The following is a 22077-nucleotide window of genomic DNA, read 5'->3' on the forward strand; positions in this document are numbered from 1 at the left end:
TCAAAAAAGGTATGCCCATCTATTAAGCTTATGGTGCTACATTACCACAGACACCCCAAGATTGGTTAGGGGTGCATATTCCTGGCCACATAACAAAAGGACCGTGGGGATCAAAAGATCAGAGATAATCTTCGTTATTTTTTTTAAGGAACTCAAAGCAGATTTCATTTCTGCAGTTCAGTCCGTTTGTCAAAGGCCTTCCTGTGCAGATCTATTCAGACAATACTACAAAGCAAAGAGGAACAAGATCCAATTCCCTGGGACATTTATGTACAAGAATAATGGCTTGGCCAGGTCTCCTGAAATCAAAGACCCTTGGCAAGATGATCCATCTTTTTCCACCAATTCAGTTGGGATAGAAATTCATCTGACACTGAAGTTTGTATCTAGCTCCTCTTCCCCTCTGGACCATTTTGTAAAGATTTCTCATTGAAGGGGTCTTGTGTGCTTTTGACCAGCCGGCTGCTGGGATGCATGCTGTAAGAACACAGAGAATGCTTATAGCCTTTCTGAAGGAGCAAGTCGGAGTTTGCTGTAAGGCCAATATTTCCTCTCTTATTTTCCTGATTTTTAACTTTGGGAGAAGGAGACGCAGGTAACTGGAGTCGACCACAAGACCCAGGAACTGCAGCTTTGTGGAAGGCGTAGGGTTGGATTTCCTGAAATTTATAATCCTGCCATGTTGTTCTAAAAACCTGATCTTAGCAAAGGTATTGGGCAGAACTGGCTTTGATGAGCCAACTGTCTACGTACAGGGCAACAGATATCTTTTTCTCTTAAAGCCGCTGCTATAGGATTTAAGATTTGCGTAAAAATCCTCGGGGCAGATGATAAACTTGAACTGGAAATGAAGAAGTCTTGATTTGGTCCTTATTGAGAATCAGATATTTTCTGGATGTTACCACAATAGGCACATAGAAATAAGCGTCCTTTAAGTCTAGAGTCACCATTTAATCTCCTTTCTGTTGCAATTGGGTGACTGTGAAAATTGCTCCCATTCTGAAATGCTGGTACTGCAGATTTTTCTTGGAGACAAAGCCAGATGGATCCTTCCGTCCAGTTTTGAACTTAAACACCTTGAAGTCCTTGTCTTCTTGAGACTGTCTCTATAACTCCTTTTCTCAAAAGAGAAATGCATTCCAAAAAAAGGAGCGGTGCTTTTCACTGGCGAAGGATAGGAGGAAATTAGGAACCATGGCATGGGGGTTCTGATAAACCTGATCCTGTAGTCGTCTGCAATGATTCTTGGGATCCAACCTTTGCTTGTTGTCTGCTCCCAAGCTTGTTTGAACCACTGCAGTCTTCCTCCAACTGTCTGAATTTTCTAGGCTTTTTTAGCCTGGTCCTGGAACTTTCTGTGCTGACCTAGTCTATGAAAATTCTGCGCCTTACAAGATGACTGAAAAAGCCTGGTGTTTTTATATGGATATTTTCTGTCCCATCTGCTCTTTTTTTATCCTGTGAGAGCTCTTTTAGTATGCAACATATGTTTGATAAACTCTTCTAATGGAGCTCCAAAAAGCTTATGCCTTTCAAAGGGTAATTCACATAAGGCAGATTTAGAAGTGGTGTCTGCTGTCCAAGATCTGCCATAATGCTCTCCTAGATGACAGACCCATATTTTTAGCAGATAGCTTTTTACCTCAATCCTTAAACTATTGGATAGTCTTAAGTTTTTCATTAATCTTGAAATAACCTTATCTGAATCTTCCGAAAGGCACTCCAATGCCTGCAACCAAACATTTCGAGCTCTAGCTACTGATGCTTTTGATAGCACTGGAAGCCTGAAACACACACCTACAAGAAGTCTCTGCTCTTTAAGACTAGACACTTCCCCTATAGGAATCATGGATTGTTGAGCTATCTGCACATCCACTTTAGGGATAGCTTCTCATTTGTCCCTGGAGCCTAAACATTTCCTTAAAGTGTTTAAAAATAAAGCTCCTTTTGCTGGGATTTATCCATTCTTCTTGAATGAGAGGATTAATCATGGGTAACACAGGGAAACCCTTGGAATTTTTGCACAGCCCTTGTCCTGTAACAGCCTTGAGACCTCTTTATAGAACTTGTGGAGTAAAGATGGTTTCATCTTCTGAATCCTCACTGAAAGAACATGACCTAAAAGATCAGGAGACCTCACCCGACGACGAACCCAATTCCTGCGTTTTTGTGATCTCTCGATCCTTGGATCCAAGGATTAAGCAGAAGCCATTCTGAACATTTCAAAAGTCTGCACCAGGTTGTCTTGGAAGCCCTCTAAAAAAATAGAGTGCATTGAGCAAGGATTGCACAGCTTCTTTTTGCAGCCATCAGGCAGGAGGGTGGCATAATCTGCGCACAAAACGTGCTTTCACAAACAAAAACAGTTATACCTTACAACAGGGCAGAGGAACTTTTAAGGGTAAGATACCTTAAATCCATGGGGAGGGGGGGATGCCACAGATATCCAGCACTGACAAGCCTTTCTGCTGTCAGATTGAATCGCACAACTCAAATAGCATTTCATTTTCGCACCTTGTGGGAGATCTGATAGACACACGCGCTGTGGCAAAATTAGATCTACGATGGGATGCAGCTCCTCCAAAACGTGCAAGCCACCTTTGCGTGCATGCTCCAATCCTGGTAGTCTTCAAAAGGATCTGCCAATACGGATGGATGCTCTGCCTCACTCTGCTCGCTGCCCGGGGAGCAACTGGAGGGATCCCCCTGGACACAAGCCATTTGCCCCACCAGACTAAACATCAGTCCCAGCAAGGGACAAGAAAGAACTTGCTTCCTTAGAATACCAGGGATACTTATTTGTTGGAGGGGTTGTTAACATTTGTTAAATGACCTTGTCCCTAAGGAAGAACTATCCCAGCAGTTACTGCCACTATATGCCAGGAAGGAACCCAGAGATTCAAAAAAGGGGAAATCACTAATCCTAACTTGTTTCGTATGTGCATGCAATTGTTCATAATGTCCAGTCTTTAACCCTTTCAGTCCCTGTGCCAAGAAGCCCTTTAGGAATTACAGGCATGTTCTGACTTTGTTGCAGCAGCAGGGAAATCTCCCTGCCTCTACACAGATCAGACTGTCAATTGACCAACAGCCCTCACACCTAGCGCTAGCACACATTCAAGGAATGCCCAATTGCACAAAGTGTGTTTAGCACAAACAAATCAGTAGGAAAGACAGTTTCACCCCTTTCAAGAAATTGAAAAAAAAATCTCTAGCCATAGGGTACTGCAAAAAAAATAAAACAATAAAGATATGGGGTTAAGTATGGACGTAGCCCATTTAAGCAAAACAAATATATCAGAGGTCTGACTAATCAGATTATTAATTGGGTCATTCGGCTTTGGAGCTTATAGCATAGGAAAAAAAAAAGATACAAGGACGATTGTTTTGTATTGCAATTTTCTATTTTGGTATAGTTTTTAATCACTTTATAAAAAAAAAAAAAAAAAAAGTGGCTTCAAAGAAAATGAGATACCAAAATGACAATGTTTATCCTTTTGTTATGAAAAACTCCAGGCCTGAAGGTGTTCATGTCCACACAAACAGGCAGACAACTTAATGAAAAATTGCCAGATTTCACAGGGATCACTGCCCCCTGAAAAGCATTTATAAAGGCAATGTCTGGGGTGCAAGATGCACAAGCCTAGGGCAGAGCTACAATGGTTTATTTAAAATCTGAATTATGGTGTACACGAGGCATAAAAGGGAAAAATTTATTGGTGTAATTTATCACATACAACTTTTACAATCCAGTGTTGCAGAGACACAATATAAGTCAAGATGTGCATACCCAGAGGACTGGGGTGCCTATTACATGGCCTTCCAAAAAAAAAAAAAAAGTTCAATCATGTCTTCAATGCACATTATTCCTAAAGGATCTTGAAATACACAAAAATATAAAAGACAAACAACTCGTGGCCCATCACAGCAGATTGTATGAACTACAGCAGGGAAAATCCAAAACCTACTGGATTTACAAAAAGCAGATCCTAAATTCTCTCAAGGTGGCAGATTATAGCCATTTACAAAATGGACAATTAAACATAAGAAATGTTTAACTTTTGCACAAATTGATGCATTAACAGCTATAAACTCGTGATAGGGTATGTCAAGTAGAAAGAAAATCTCAATGATACCAAAAAAAACTGATCAAAGCACATAGACCAGAAAGGGTATTATGGTTGCGGTTATGGATGCTATGTGGCACTGTGGAGGATCAGGAAAATCTTCTGGGAGCAAAGTTTGAGCATGATTAGTCTGCTCTCCAGATTCATCTGAAAAGAAAAAAAATTAAGTTAATTCATCTGAAAAACACAGCACCAACCATTTGATCATTTAGCAGATAAGCTTTGTTGAAATACCTTTACATTTATTGATACAATTTAAGCTTAACAGCCATTGCTTGAGGAGCATGAGAATTTTAATTATAAGCCATCTGTTAGACTTTATCCACATGGGTTTAAAAATAGCTCAATTTCTTGATTTAAGAATTGTTGTACAAGCACCATGACAGATCAACATACACGATTACCATGAGACTGCTATATCTTAACATAGCAAGGTATTGTAAAGCATCAGGTTGAATAGTCACTTGTTTAAATACACAATAATCCCTTAAATGATTAATCCTATTAAATTAGATGGCATGTTGTAGATCGTAAACATGTTTAAGCAAGGCACTCCCTTGCCTCCTCTTCATTCTGCATGTCAAATTGTGATGTTATACTAATGTCCTGTTTGCCCACTGTACACCGCTGTACACCAATTCTAGAATGTCTAACATGCCCCCAAATTCTCAGGGAATCCAGAACCTTGCCGTTTTGAGAATGCATGGATATTGCAGGCTTGAACTTGTAAACTACCAGCATTGCTTGTGCAGAAGACTTTAAACTCTCAGAATCAAGTCAGGAGATAAAGGCTACTGGGTGTACAAATGGCTTCCTAAGTGCCAAGAGCTACTTAAAATCGGCCATAATAAAATGTTCTATAATGTTAATACTGAAAGCAATAGGGGTGACCAGCAGTAGTAATCTCAATACATATGTACAAGCGCTAATTGGCACAGATACCAGCCAGCAGTGATACAAGCAGAAATTTAACACCTAGCATATGATTTACCAGAATGGAGCAATCAGTGACCTTTCAAATGCAACACTAGAGATCCATATCTGGACAGCCAGGTGACCAAAGGGAGTTTATCCCCCTGCTGCTGGAGCCCCCCCCCCCCATTAGGTACAAAGATTTATTGGGCACCATTGAAAAACACTTACCCGCGTGACTCAGCTGGAGTTCCTCTGGCGCACAGCATTATCATGGTTTGGGCCAGCATTGCTTTTCCTGAAATTAGACAGATTGCCTGTAGTTACAATCTTCATTCGCAAAAAAAGATTAAATATTTGATATAACACTGCCCAAGGGAACTCAACATGCGGAACATGTACATAAGGGTTGTGCAATTATGCAGGTAATGAATACACAAGGGTTCCCATCTTCCATATATTATAAAGGGTGTTATATTTAATCCCATATGCTGGTCATGTCACTTGGATGATGTACACCTGGATTAGACCATCTGTCTTTGTGCAAGCACTGCATGCTCTTTGATGGCATTTTGCAGTCATTTTAGTGTTCACACTCTAGAGAGCACATGGTATTAGCTTACACAGGAGGTCAACATTATCACATGAATGAATCATGCCCAAAATATATAAAAGTATATACTCACAATGGTGCAGCTCCTTCATCTTCTACAAAAAAAAAGAAAAGCAGAAAAAGCATGTTAGGTAAGCTTCTAGAACTTGGAACTTAGGCAATATGTTAGCAATAATTATGGGGGGAAAAAAAAAAAAATCTAGCAAATTACTAGATACATGAAGTATTTGAGCCATGGTTACTGCAGATCAACTAGTGCCAAGTCACCCATTACCAGCAAAAATAGGAACCATTTTCACTTCCCAGAGCTCAGGCAAAGAGGAGAGAATTGTTGGACCGACAGTCATTCAGCTCTGATTAACGCACAATGTTGTGTGATGCCAACGCTAAAGCTATCCACTGCATGTCATATGTTAGAGCAACTGTCCCAAAATATACAGCCCTTCCTTCATACCGACAAAGATTGTAACAAAAACAGCAGGTACAGCTTTAGGTTACTCATGTTTAGTTACATGTGATGGCCAAATACTTTAGAAAGACTGTTGCAAGAGCTAAATTTACCGTATTTGCTCGATTATAAGACGACCCTGATTATAAGACGACCCCCCAAAATCTGAATATTAATTTAGGAAAAAAAGAAAAAGCCTGAATATAAGACGACCCTAAAGGAAAAAAGTTTTACCAGTAAATGTTAATTCATGTAAACTATTTTTTAATAAAAGCTATGATTGAGAAAAATATTTTTTTTGTTTTTATTTCTTGTATTTTCCAACCTGTCCCCTAGTTACGCACATCTGCCCCCAGGCTTGCCACACCAATATGGCACTGTGGCCCATGATATGCCTTTTAACCCTCTATATGCCACTGTGCCCCATGGTATGCCTTTTGACCCCCTATGTGCCACTCTGCCTCCAGAAATGCCTTATACCCCTATATCCCATTCTGGCATTTAGGGGGTTAAAATGCATATTATGGGGCAGAGTGGCATATAGGGAGGTATAAGGCATTTCAGGAGGCAGAGTGCTCTATTAAATGCCCCCTTAACACCACTCTGCCTCCTGAAATGCCTTATACCTCCCTATATGCCACTCTGCCCCATAATATGCCTTTTAACCCCCTAAGTGCCAGAGTGGCATATAGGGGTATAAGGCATTCCAGAAATGCCCTACACACAAACACACACACACACTTACTTACCGGTGCTTCCAATTTCCTGCTGTATTGCCGGGGCAGCGGGTTGACGTCTCATTCCGCGGCAGCCGGAAGGAGGTGGAGTTGGCAGCGGGGGTTTGTATGCGTCCGTCGCAAATACCTTCCCCGGCTGTCAGATGAGAGTTCCCCGCACCGGTGCGGGGAACTCTGATCTCTGACAGCCGGGGAAGGTATTTGCGACGGACGCATACAAACCCCCGCTGCCAACTTCACCTCCGGAAGCACCGGTAAGTGTGTGTGTGGGGGGGGGCATTAAATTGGGGGGGGCGACGACACGAGGATCCAGGTCCCCTGCAGCGGTGCGGGGGATCTGGATCTTAGTCTCATAATCAGACCTCTATTTGAGGTCTGATTAGAAGACGACCCCGATTATAAGACGGGTATTTTTCAGAGCATTTGCTCTGAAAAAAACCTCGTCTTATAATCGAGCAAATACGGTAATTTGCGTTCTTCAGATATCAGAATGTTTTTCTACAGAAGACACACTTAGATCACTGTCTTGACAAACTCACCATCAGGGACTTCATCAGGCTTTCTCCTCTTTTCGTAGATGAAGATGATAGTGACCAAGATCAGAACTTCAGCTACAATGCCTAGGAAGGGCCAGAGGGCGGCCAAGCGACTGCGCACACGCAGGGAGACTGTAGCACCAGTGCTGCCCAGTATGTTGGAGCCGTTGCATATGTAGTTACCCTGGTCTCTCTCAATGTCCAGTTGGAGGATGCGAAGCTCTGTCTTGTTGCCACTAGACTTTATGAAGTAACGATCGTCACTTCCATTCACTATGGGCTGTAAAAAATAAAATAAAAAGGAATGTTGATGATTACAAGCTACTTGCATGAGCAGGTCTGCCAAAACAAGAGTGCAAGAGAGAAACAATATTAAAATGAAAGTTACATTTTATCATAAAAAAGCCTAATAAAAATTTTATTGTGGTGCTGCAGCATTTTAATAGCAGGTTGTAAAGCAAGATCTATAAAAGGTTTATGAAAAGAACCTGAAAATCATTCCTTCTAAAAGGTCTACTACATGCAGATGTGCACCACCAGACTTTGGAGCCAAGTCACGAAAGGTGTCCTTTGGTTAAGGTAAGAGCAAGCAGAACATTATCAGGTGCTATATAGAAACTACTTTTCATACAAACATCAGAGCATCTTCAGCATGAGGAAGAAATTTGGATTCTGCATTCAGCGTAGAACTTTTAGGTTGATGATGGGATTATATCCAACATACAGCACTGGTTTAAGTAGTCTTATGTCCCATTTATCATTACCCTTCTACCATTGCTTTATAAATCCACCCACAAGAACAAACCTTATTTTCTTCTGGTAACGCCATGTACCATGTCCACTGTTCCACAGGTGGGAATGAGCTGCTTTTGCATGTCAGCACACCAGTGTCACCTTCGTTACCATGTTCAGATTTCTTGTATGCAACAACATGAGGAGCAACTGAAAGTTAAATAAAAATTGTGGAAAGAATTTTTATTTACTGAAAAAGAAAACCGTTAAAAATACAGCATTGCGTTGTGAAACACTAACCCCCTCTCCCATATTATACCAATGAAAAATGAAAGAACCACAAATTAAAATCTAAACACAAAAAAGATCAATTGAATGGATTTACTAACTCAGAAACCACTAAAATCAATGGAAGCATGTGTGTGCACATGAGGGTCAAGTTTAAAACATCTCATCTGCAGTATTCGTGTGCACGGAGAAGCATTATGCTGAATGTTTCTTCTGCATGCAAAATAACTGCAGGGGGAAGAGGCTAATGCATGAGGCGGGGGCAATTTCTAACACCCTCATGCACTTACAACTGGAACATGAAACTGTAATGGGACTGTCCTACAGATAAACCAGCTACTGGTCCACTGTAGGAGATTGTGTGGACACATAACACCCCCATATACACACACACACCAGAAAGATGTAACTAGCGGCTTACCCGTCACATTGATGACCTCACTGACTTCAGGAGTAGTGAGGAACTTGCAGGTATACTGCCCAGAGCTGTCATGATTCACTTCTGTAATACTGAATGCAGAAGGGGGGGAAAAAAACGTGTTAACCAAGGCCATATTATACTCCAGGCCTAGTCTCTTAGCATTACACAAATGGGAACTCAAGCAGCCTATTTTAATCACAACTGAGATGAGACGGGAATTTAGGTCACTGGAAAGCAGAAACCTGAATAGCCAATCTACTAAGTGAGGGGTGGGCAGATACCGTAGCAGCTGGACATTTTTCATCTTTTTCCTTCAGATTTATGAAGAAAAATCCCCCCCCCCAGTGTTACACCCCTAAGCTCCCAAATTACTGCTTTTTATTCTTAAGGCAGGCAGTGAACCCTGCAAGAGGAACATATGTATGCCATGCATGGGACACTGAAATGTGTTGAGACTGCCTTAATGCCTCAGGTACTCGCTATCCATTCATACAGTCTTTTCACAGATTATTAGTATAATACGTACTTGTAAGTCATCAACGGGGATGCCTCTTCGTCTTCCAGGATCACCTTGCTTCCCTTCAGCCACTGGTGACCAGCAATAGGTAATGTAACATCGGTCAGATTACAGCTCAGGATTGCATTAGCCCCTTCCACCGTTTCTACGGGGCTTGTTAAAATAACTGGAGCTGTAGAGGACAAGACAGCGAAATAAGAAGCGGTCATAGGAACAGGGGAATGAGACGCCCAATCAGATGTTCTACACCGGCACACTGTTATAGGGTATTTGTATTTAAATGCTGCTATGCAAGAGCACCCACTGTTCCGCCCATAAGTGGAATATTCATATTATCAGTAGGGCACCTGTCAATATGTGTCACAATTGCTATAAAACTTGGCATTCTCCAATTTGCTTCCCGAAAGCAAAACATTGTCCTGTGAATTTTCATGGACATTTTACATGACACAAGTTAAGTCTTTTCTATACACAACACCCATGGAAGCACTTGTATTGGTGGGGAGGGGGGACAAAAGGTCATGGCTTCTGGTACATTCACATGGTGCTCAAACCCATTAGCACCAGCAGTCTTGAAACCTATGTGATGCTAAAGCCCTGTAGTCCATTTTCACAACAAAGCAGCCACATAAGTAAATAGCAATATAAGAAATCCGAGTAAGATTAATATTCTCCCTGTGTTCCTTTAGGCTGGGAGACATCACAAGACTTAGTAGCCTTGTTCTTGTGTTACTAGCACTGCTTCAATTCAAGCTGTGGGTACAAGCTGTTCTAACAAATCCTGTGAAATCTTAGGTATCACTGTACAAAAACATTGATACCCAACAATTCCCTAAATTAACCATTTCTTTAGCTGTTGATTACATAAGGAATGGTTTAGAAAAAAAATACTAAAATAAATAGACATGCTGCCTACACACTAACGCAGGTTATAAACATTGGCACAAAGTGGAGGTGTACTTGGTGCATTTGCATACGGTTCCTGTGACAGTGGTACAAATTGGAAAACTAGAATCCCTGCCCCCAACAATGAACAATGGAGAGGGAGACTGAATGCCATTTGCCTACGTTTGGAGTTGATTCTTCCAATAAATCTCTTAATTGTATTTTACCTAGGTATGCAAGGTTGGGCAAGTCAGGGCTAGTTGCTAAAGTTTCTGTGGGAACCACTTTGCTTCAGAAGTACCCAAAGTACCCATTGTCAAGCCCCCAATACCCCTTACCATAAGCCAGTGCAGAACAAAATGATGTTGGTTGAAATCGAAGCAATAATTAAAGAAATATGATCATGAATGAGCAGATAACAGATTTTACATGAACCTTTCAAGGCAAAGGTAAGTTTTACTAAATACCCCAGACACATGTAAATCTGCATCACATCATCAAAACACTTATAACAGTTGTGAGATAACCAACAGTAACATGATGCAGGAGAGTGTAAGGAGATCTAATTGGGGTTTGAGGAAAAGCTAGGTTAACAGGAGAAGGATGAATGCCACCATTAAGCCAAATCTGGCAGTGGACAGACAAGGGTGGGATCAAAAGGTTTAGGGTACAACTGCAAGACAGTACCCATAGGAAAACTGGATATTTTGGAGAAAAGTGGTACAAGGAAGGAACAAAAGCCAGCAGTATGGATCCTCTCTTCAGCATGGACCTGGATGTAGGTAGACATCAAGACAAATTCTTCGAGTCTGTGCAACATTGATATGTGGCAATGAGATCTTGAGAACCCAAAATAATCTTACATTGGATAAGGGGTTGTACAGTGTTTCAGAGGAAAGGAAGGTTGATACAAGTAAAATCTACAGGGTTGCCAACAGGTAAACACTTGTCCAAGCAGTAATAGCAGGAGCCACAGGACCCAAATGTTTTTTTTAGAAATCCTCAGGAAGGTGAACGGTGTACAAGGAAAGGATCCAACAGCATGTGAGGTAAGAGCTCTAAAAGAGCAGGGTTGAGGAATAATGCTATTTGAGTGAGGCAGTAACAAGAGGGCATGGCAAAAGGAAAGGCAAATTGGTGGTATTGCCACTAGAAAGGGAATACATAGGAATGGGTTTCATCACTAGGGATTCGGCAGCATTCAGTTTTTCACTCACGGTCTATGACAATCACATTAGCCTGGGAGCGGATCCACTTGATGCGAGGGCTCTTTGTTAGATGATTGCGGTCAGGGTCATTGCTTGCACGGCATTCGTATGTCCCAGAATCTTCAGTGCCAAGGTTCAAGAGATATAGTGTGCTGGTAGCATGAAAGACGTAAGTGGCATTCACTTGCACTCTATCGCCACGTGCACCATCCCAAAGCTGTGAGAAGCTCTCATTGTTATAGTCCGCCTCAAACCACCACTGAATCTCAGGCATTGGGCGCCCGATTGCCTCACAATGCAGCTGCACTGCCTCCCCAGTCAGCCTGACCTCTGAGAGTGGAGATTTTATGAACCCAGCTGTGAGGGAACAGATAGAGGGGTTCAAAAAGGAGATAGAAAGACAAAAGCAAAGTAGACCTTGGGTGACAGTTACTATTAACCAATACAAATGGCCAATAAGAACTGGAATGTGTGCAATCTACTTTACTTGATGCCGAACATGTTGGTACAATGAATTTTAAATAAAGTGGTCCTTCATAACATTTAAAGCCTGAGGCTCAAAAAGCTTTTAGGTTAGGGTAGCTATAAGATGCAAAGTAGCTCATAAAATATGCTCATTTGCAATAAGACAGCCATCAGCTAAATAGGACAAATACTAATTAAGAGATTAGACCGAATAATGTTGGAAATTGACATGATTAAAGGCGAGCTAAATCATGAAAAGGTTTGTTTTCAACTTCGTGCCTACCACTGCTTTACAAGAAAGATTTTATCTTTAACCCTTTACACATTAAGGTCTTGAAGACAGCGTTAACTTAATCTACCTGGCTGAATGAGAACTGAGTGTCTAGACCAGGACACTATAGCCACCATTTGTACTTTAATCTTTAGAATTCATTATGCATTTGTACCATTCCAAGATCCCCTAGGACCTTGGCTTGCAGGAAGTGTTTGACACCCAACACATCTCATGCTCATTCGTGCCATTGGTCTAATGAGACCTCACCTCTACAACACATTTGTAGAAAGCACTCACCAATTTTAGCCACTGGTTGCTTTAAGCAGTCAAAATTAGCAGGGCATGGAAGGGGTGGTCTGTTGCAGCTTCTAAGGTGCCCATTTCCCCCTTACAAGAACATTGAAATGTTTATTCATTGGAGGGACTGCATGGTACAGTAGAGTCACTTTAATGTCAAAATGTTAACGCTACATGGTTAGTAAGTTCTCAATACCAGACCTCACACCAAGAATCTACAGAGTCAGAGAACCTAGTACAATATGATAAAATGTTCTTTCATGCAGGGCAGCCTTTTATTCACACATCTGCCATATTTGAACAGAGTGTCTGGTTGGAGTGGAGAGTGATATCTGATTGGTTAAGAGGAAGACCCCAGTTATTTTTTACTGATGCATATGACAGCTGTAGGGTCCTTGCATGGTGGGGATTCTGCAAACAGCCCTAAATTTGCATTGGCCCCTTTCTCCACCCAGCTATATGCTGTCCAGGAGATGTGTTCAGATGAATATCTGCACCCATACGATATACTTTCCTACAGTGCTGGCTCAGCAAGCACTAGGAGGAGGAGATCTATCCCATTTTTCTTTCTTAGCATTGTTTAATACATTCTTTATCAGGGCTGGCTGAAAAAGGGAAGGAAATGCTGAATTGTATTTAAAAAGGGCACTGCTTGTCAAAAATCATATTTTATTGAAAACAGTAGGTGAAACCAAAACCCCTACAAAATGCTTGCCGACTGAGGCCACTGCAAAGGGGTAGGCTGGCTGTAGTGACATGACATTATGACTCAGCCAATTGTGCAATGTTCAGTTGGGCAATACTTTCCACTGAGCTATCCGAGCTGGGAGCAGTCACGTAGTTCTGCACAGAGCAGATCTAAAACATGAACAGTGTCACAAGCTGCTTCAGGATATGTCCATTATCCACAAAGACTTGTTTTACTAGAGACAGATCTCATGAGCATGAGGACCGTCTACCTTTTCTGTAGAACAAAGAACTACTGTTTTATTATACACACACACACACACACAAATTCTTATGTGCAACTTGAAGCTGCCATCACAAAAGGAATGTCTCTCTCACTGAAGGGCTCCATCGGGTGCTGATAAGACCACTTTTCAAACCTTGAATCAATCATTTCCGTACATGAACATCACACACGTAAGATAGATTTCTAGTAAGTTTGAGGTCTTATTCATCATAGCTGCACATTTGCTACAACCAAGCAACATTTTCGGACAGAAATGCCCAGTTTTACACAAGATACAACTTTTATCTAGTCCTATTAGGATACACAAACTATACCCTAAAATCTACAAATAATTATCTGAAGTTCCCATATAGTCATTCTACAGCTAGATAGTTTGTATGCTATACTAGTGGAGTTTGAATGATACCTTTATTGGCTAACTGAGTAAATAAAGGTATCATTCAAACTCCACTTGTCGCCTGTAATTCTACGGCTAACACGGTACCAACTCTCATCTTTTATGCTATACTAGTCAAGAGTATAGCAGGCAAATTGTAGGTTAAAAGTTTTGCAGGAATAAGCAATTACCAGTGGCATCAACACTGCTAGCTTCAGACCATATGCAATTCACAAAACTTTCACCAAAAGAAAAAATGTTTACCTGTATTAAGGCTTATAACAAACTGCTATGCCTGGCCCAGATTTTAGGAGCCTTCAACTGACTATTCACTTAGTTAAAGGTATAGGTTTACTTTTAGGCTGAAAAAGATGGCCATGTGTCAATCCTCACCCTGAAGCATGCAAATCATCTCTTTAGTGGTGCTGACAAAGGTCACCAGCTGGTTAGAGACAACCCATGACCTTTTGGATATTAATGTACTTTCAGCACCTGTTATCAGCAAAGTGTAAAATCACCATACATAAAGCTTGAAGGAGAGAAAAGGTGGGATACGATAAACATTCATGCACATAAGGAGATTTAAAAATTACAATAGCAAAGCAAATACCGTATTTGCTTGATTATAAGATGACCCCTCAATTTGAATATTAATTTAGGAAAAAAGAAGCCTGAAGATTACCCTATAGGAAAAAAGGTTACTAGTAAATATTAATTTACGTGTAAACTATTTTTTCATATTTAAGAATTAAGAAAATGCGTTTTCTGCTGCAGGGGACCTGGATCCTGCTCTGGCAACCTCCGCTGCCGCCCGACACTGCTGCTGGGGCTTCTATGAAGGAGGGCCAGCCCGACATGACCTTCCAGTGCTCCATCATAGAAGCCCCAGCAGAAGTGCCGGGCAAAAGCAGAGGTTATCTGTGCGCATTGCAGAGCTGGTGAATGTCCATACAATGGGTACAGCCTCCACTGCTGCCCGGCATTTCTGCTGGGGCTTCTATGATGGAGCGCCGGAAGGTCATGTCACGCTGTTATAGAAGCCCTGGCAGAAGTGTCTGGCAGCAACAGAGGATCCAGGTACCCTGCAGCACCACGGGGGATCTGGATCTTAATCTTACAGTCAGACCACTATTTGAGGTCAGATTATAAAATGACCTTGAATATAAGACAAGGGGTATTTTTCAGAGCATTTGCAATACAGATAAGGATAGGCGCCCTCAATATTAGACAATATTGAACAGGGTTGTCTTTACAGTAGGACTAACAGGCACACAAGAAAGGCCCGTATATTGTGGATGCTGCATTTCAAACAGAGGTAGCTTAGTGAAAAATTTACACATTCCGGATGTTATACATGGATACAGAGCTTATTTGCTATTTGTATATCATTTGCATATGACTTAGGGCAAGACATGTGTTCTGATATAAATCAATGTATATACACACACACACACACCACTTTACAACATATACATTAGATTTGACCTGTATAGTAGCTGCCAGATTTATCCCAAGATAAGCTTCTGTAAACACGCATCTATTTCTTCTCTGCAATGTACACAAATTTAGGCTTTTGTTATTTGCAACATGTGATTACATTCTAGGGTGTGATTTTGTTACAGTAAATAAAAGTAGCTTTCTTTTGGAATTCTAATTAAACTACTCTATAGCTACACAACACACCATGTTTTAGAACAAAACCAGTACAGCAGGACAGCATTGTCAGCTGAGGAAGCATCCGCTGGGGGCAGGTTGCGGCTAAACCCCCGACAAAACCATCTGTGAATTAGACATACCACCTCCATCTTCACCGGTTACCACTACAGGTTTCACTGGGCAAAAGCAAGCGTGCAGGTGAATGTAAGACACATGCAGCGACATATGTTGGGAGGGGGGCAGCCAAGGAGATTATGAAGGTTCAGCTGTGAGTTGAAGCTAAAATGGCTTCCCTGCCATGGCCCCCGAAATGAAAATAAAGGCAACACTACAATTCCTGTTGCAATCTTGTCTCAGCTAAGGCACTGAGACGTAATGATAGCTTTCATATACTCTTATTTCTGGAATAATTAACTATTACTTAGACAGCGAATGAGTAGCATCATTTTTTTTTTAGATTTACCTTTAGAAGTTAAGAAGCCTGGCTTTTAAGTGCGTATCAGCTAGTAAATTAAAAAGCACATTTAGTTTCTGCTGACTGCTAGTTGGACTTTGCCCCCTGCACATGATCACAGTATTAGCAAGGCTACTGTGAGCATTTGTGGAGACCAAACATAAAACAGGAGAAGAGGACATGGTCATTTTCCTTCATGGCATTACAAAGGCTTGTTTAACAGAATGGGAGGCTAATCTTGACTACTCTGAAGGTGTGGTATGGGCTGCAGACCAATGATGTAGTACACTGCACCATTAAAACGTACCATGCTCTCTACAGGTAACCAATCAGAACAGATCTCCATTAAACTCAGTCACATGATATACAGCATAACTACAGTACCTCAAAGTCACCTTCACCCAGCACTGAACAAGCACACCCCTCCCCAAGCTAATCTGTGCAGTGGCCATACACACGCATTAAATCATGTTGACAGAAAAAGCTTACAATACATACATGCATTACAAAAATAAAAAGTTTCATTAAAATTACCGTGGCCCAATAAGTTATAAATGAGTACATGTTAATCGTTTAAGACACATTAACCTACTCTTTTTAAGGGGCAAGCAACACCCATAATGCCCACAAGGCACTGCCAGGCACATTAGCTACAATTTACTCTACATTTAGGGTTCGCTTGTTAAGCAGGGAAATGGCTTCTCCAGAATCAGACAGTGAGAATATTCCTCAGTTGTCATGTGTGTGTGAGATAGATATAGATATCTATCTATCGCCCTACTGCATGGATTTCTACCAGGACAGAGCCAAACATTGCAGTGAACTGGAAACAGACCAGCAGGAGACCGAGCCTGGGGCACCGGTGGCGTAAGCTCCACACGTACACCACAGTGACAGTCTGGATTTAAACAATGGAAACACAAGCCTGCCCAGAGTTGTCTGGTGTGCAGCTACAACTGCTCAAGTATAAATTTCCATATTCTTGTAGCTTACTTAGATGCAATTTGAAAAAAGCATCAGAAGCTGTTGAAAGACAGTAGGACCCTTCCCAAAGAACATTTTGTTTGTCTCAAAATTCACAGAAGGAGGTTCTTGAGGGGTTTCATAATCTCAATGCTGTCTTAAGCCACAATTCAGGTACCAGATTACCACAGTGACAAGGGACAGGACCATAAAGCCTACTGTTTCAGCCAGTAAATGTAGAGGCATCCTTTTCTTTGCATGTGCCACCGGCAAGAGCTCAGCATAGACCACAACACAGCAGCGCCAGGATCCCAAGTTTGAAGTAATTTTATTAATCAATAGTTTGCCCTGATTCACAAATAAGAGGCAGGCCAAAGACCACACACTCTTTCCGACAACAGTACTGCTCTTCAGTTAATGTACTTAGTCCATGTATTCCATACAAGTTAGAGGAATATGCTGACAACAAGTAACCAACTGTTCGAGTACTAAAATCTTGTCATCAAGTATTATCGCATGCTAGATTGATTCCAACGAATTCTAGCTGGGGCTTTCATGCCAACACTCCCCACACCATGACAACATAGAGGGAACATTTGGCAAACAGGTTAACCATTAAATGGTGAAACCAAGGCTTACATAATGCAGCTAGTAGAAGTCACTGAATTTCTTCCTCACTGCTGGAAATGCCAGACAGCTGTCAGATTGTCAATGTAAAAATGCAGAAGCATAATTTTTAAATTCTGTATTGGAGATCTGGTACTTTTAAAAACCAATGGTTGCTTATACAAAGCCATATAACTGACCTATCCACCCATTCCACACAATTTACAAAGATGTACAGAAATCACTATTTACCAATATATAGGAGACAAGACGTTTGCCATCAAGCCGTTGTCAAAACAGACCAAAAATAGGGATTCTATACCCCCAACAATTCAAGTTTTTCAGGATCCTCACATAAGCATGAGCCATCAGTCAAAAGCCATTTTGACAGCACCTTACCGTTTTTAGGATGCATGCCACAGGTTGTACAGTTTTGCAAAGCGAGTTGGGAATTTGCTAGCCAATCCTGTCGTTATCAGTCAATCAATAGCAGAGGAAGCGGCGAGATTGGTGCCACAAGTTCCCTAAACCCACACGCCAGCTCTACAGGTTGCACTAGTCCCATGCGAGGTCATATGTAAAAGGTGTGCTACTCAGGAGATTGTAAAAGGTTGCACATCTAAAAACATTGCATAAAAAAAACACACACACACACACTATATTATATATATATATATATATATATATATATATATATATATATATATATATATATATAAAAATATATATTTTACTGTGCCTTTATAGCCATGAAAAAAACCTATTCACAGCTTGTAGAGAGATTGACCAATTTATTCCCCACTGTGAAATGTTGTGTGCAACATTACACTACTGTACAACTATAACGCTATCCAGAACAAGCACAGTTTAATCTCAGACCTTAGGTTTCTTATTAATGCTGCTTAGTTACCAGTTAAGCAGTAAAAAGACAATGACTGCTTGTCCTAGGAAAGGGGTAATAATTAAGAACCAGGATCTCTTACACAACCAATTACACCATAATATAAAAAGATGTTTTTGTTCATGAAGTCGTTATACAATGTATCCTTGTAACATGTCATTCACATGTTACATTATATTATGCCACCCCATGAGAAACAATCCTAAAGAAAAAAGCAACACATGGATACGTCTTAGATCAGAGTAAAGAGGATTATATTTAGAGGAGCTTACATTGAAACAGAGCCTCAACAATCGCATGCAACACTTCATGATCCCTAAAGAAATGGCCCATTGAGAGTAGGTAACAAGTTTGTATGAAATAGGAAAGTTTTCCCTCTCTGGAAGGAGATCTACTAAATTCACCCCAACCACACTGCTATTGCTACAACAGAAATACAGCTCGTGAGTCAGTCTGCATATAAACCTAGAGTTAAAAAATATATATATATATATATATATATATATATATATATAACCCCTATAAACCCTATCTTCCGGTTAGTCGCTCTAATAATAGGCCACGTTTAAGTACATTAGAATCTAAAAAAAAAATACATATAAAAAGGTAACCTCGATTTTATCCAATCTTAAATAAAAACCGCCGCGTCTGTGCCACTGCCCCACCACACATTAACACCAAGATTCCCCAAACACACCGAAGGGCACCTAGGGCCTACCAAGCCACCCACTCCACCGACGCCTGGATTTGCTGGTACAGAAAACATCTTGAACGGGCGCTGTGCCCCCGTCAAAACCCAGGCTGTTTCATAAACCGCTCCGTGGTTTACCTGATGCCTCCGTTTCTCTCCCGCATATTATCAGCAGCACGGCGGACAGGGTGACCAGCCCGAAGCCCCTCATTTTACCGCTCGCCCGCTACCAAACGCAACCACGGGCAACCTCCCCACGGTAATGTCTACGAGCCAACTAACCCCGACCTCGAGAGCAAGCAGGTTACTATTAGCAAAAGGGGCGGGACTCGATACCGCCCCGGCATGTGAAGCCTCGTTTTCAAGACAACAGCTGACTGTTTTATACTTTTTTTTTTTAAATAACTTTATTGGACCCGACTCAGAATTGACAATTGTTCAGAAGTACAGTTTGGGGTTTTTATGTAAATTTTAGTTTCTCAGTCTAATGCAGACATTTGTCCTGGTTTATATGCATTCTAAATATATTTATTTATAATACATTTATCCATTCCAAGTGGAATGTTAGAACAAGAGGTCATAATCTAAACCTAGAAGGTCAGCGGCTTATATTTAATGAAAGGACGTTTTACTTTACTGAGAAGGAGATAAAAGAACGTGCAATTGCCTTCCTACCTCCCAGCAGTTACAGAGAATAAAATAGTGAGGAAATTTAACCCCTTCAGGCCTGGGGGTTTTCATACCCTAAGGACCAGATTTTATTTTTCCAAATGTTTATTAAACCACCTTTTCTTCCCCATATTTGACAAACCCGCACAACTTATACATCATTTTGTTGGGGTCTTATTTTAAAGTCATAGAAACACGTTAAACATAATAATTATTAGTGATACTAGATCAAAAGAAATATACTTTTCTATACTGTAGGTTCCACAGCTGAACAATGATCCAATTTATATTCAGTAACATCTCCTACCTTGCATACATACCCTATGTTACATATGTTTTAATATTATTGGCTTAAGTGGTTTGGGGTCGTGATTTTTGAAAAATGATTTATTACATATATTGGAAAGGCCTAGGGGGCACTTTAAAGAAAAAATCTATAAATCCCTAGCGCTGGAGTCTCACCTTGAGAAAGGCTCTTTGTGTGCCGAAACCAGTCGCTGTATGCAGGACTGGAACTATGTGGTGTTGATATCCTATTATGCCTCCTGAATATTGGTTTTAATGACTTGAAATAAATGTTTTATACTATAACAGAAGAGTATGTGGATTCTATGAGTTATGTTTGTTAAAGGATATGTATTTACAGTGTTACATTTGTCAATTTAGTACTACCACACCCTGTGGATATAGTTAGCATTAGAACAAAGGACTTGATCCTGCAGATATGTTCTATCCACTCCCAACTGTGCTACTTGATACAGTATCTTATCTTAAATTCACTTTTTATTATTTATTAATTTCCCTTCTTTTTTGTTTTTTTTTGCACTGTTCACAGTGTAGTATGGCTCGAGATCACCTCTTATATTTTTGATGCTAGTGATGTCATGGTGACATCACTGGGCTCCCAATAAAACATTTTTAATTCTTTCCATTAAACTATTATTTCCATGAGCTTACTTGTCACTATGGTTAAGGTTGTTTTACTTACCTGCTCGCCCGCCAGTGCCTCGGGTTCTGCTTTTCTGTATAGCCAGTATTTTACTTATGCCAGCACCGGCTCCAAAGAGTTTATTACTGGTGGTGCAGGTAAAATACTGACTGGGTGGCAACCCTGACTATGGTTCACACTCTGCACTTGTGAGACCTTCTTATGTTATTTCTGATACTTACCGTACTTTACATATATTTACATTTTGGGGGGCTTTAGGTTTAGTTTCTTTGCAGATGTGCGTCAATGGCGTGCAATTTTTTTTTTTTTTAATTTGGCCCCTGATAAATCGTATAATGACAAATATATCTGAGAATATTCATGTATTAACCCTTTAATGGTCTATCACAATATTTTATTGTAGTGACTCACTAATTGTGAACAAACTGTGGTCCCTATGAACAACCCTGTGCAGAGGTACTGTAATTATATTCTGAACTCTATTTAAGCAGGATTTTAAGATGTAATACCTTTCTGAGATTCTCCACTTTACATGGAGGGTTCATTTGTCATTTCTATAGAAGAATACCAAATCAATACGACTTGTTAACCATAATTAGTTGGACATCTGCAATGCAGGAGCAAGCAACAATAGACTGCAACCCCCTTCACACATGCATGCATACACACCCTTAAAAATGGCACCATTCTTTTGTTTTATTTAACCACCTTTACCCTGGTTCTTCCAATTTGCATGTTTTATTCACCAGTTCCTCTAGTTTTATATAACCTTTACCCAAATTTTGTTTGTTGTGTTTTTTTTTAACAATGTATGTTTATTCATATTAAGGGCTGTTTGTTTTGCTACGTGCACACAGGCACACAAACACATGCTCATTTCTACACACCTTACTATTTATACCCCAGTTGTATAGGTGTATGGACAGAAATAGGCAAAATAGCCACACTTGGGCACCACTGTAAGAACATTAGCGTATGTCATTGCTGCCATATGGGTATTTTAGTGAAATGTCTGCCACAAACAATACCAGTGCCTACCCCTCCATAGTAACCCCAAAATATATAGTAGAGAGAGGCTCATTAGGACCTTAAGCCTGTCCTAAAGGGCTACTTTGTGATCCCCAGTCCGACCCTGTGTGTGTATTTGGTTGACCACGTTGGCCATGTTTTCCAGGACACATATCATACAGTTTGCTCACCAGCCAAGATAAAATACTGCCCTGCAGTATGTGGGATGTACTGACTTATGGAAGGGAACCAATTAGTCAGTTTACAGGCAAATGCTGCAGTGTTTATACTACTGATATGATAGAATACGATGTTTGTAGTCAAGGGTAGAATACTCAGTTAATGCACAAGTGTGGTACAGGTAGGGCATG

At 40.7% G+C, this 22077-nt stretch overlaps 1 protein-coding gene across 1 annotated transcript; it reads right to left on the bottom strand.

Moving 5' to 3' along the window:
- Positions 1 to 3699: 3699 nt before the first annotated feature.
- BSG (basigin (Ok blood group)) lies at positions 3700 to 19390 on the bottom strand. Its single transcript, XM_053465275.1, has 8 exons — positions 19219 to 19390; positions 9341 to 9503; positions 8815 to 8903; positions 8179 to 8315; positions 7377 to 7653; positions 5726 to 5747; positions 5271 to 5337; positions 3700 to 4274 (listed from the first exon to the last, which is right to left on the bottom strand). Exons 1-7 carry the CDS (start codon positions 19289 to 19291, stop codon positions 5280 to 5282), a joined length of 819 nt encoding a protein of 272 aa, XP_053321250.1. The 5' UTR covers positions 19292 to 19390; the 3' UTR covers positions 3700 to 4274; positions 5271 to 5279.
- Between the last annotated feature and the right edge of the window lie 2687 nt (positions 19391 to 22077).

The sequence above is a fragment of the Spea bombifrons genome, chromosome 1, assembly GCF_027358695.1.
Source record: "Spea bombifrons isolate aSpeBom1 chromosome 1, aSpeBom1.2.pri, whole genome shotgun sequence".
Lineage (NCBI taxonomy): Eukaryota > Metazoa > Chordata > Amphibia > Anura > Pelobatidae > Spea > Spea bombifrons.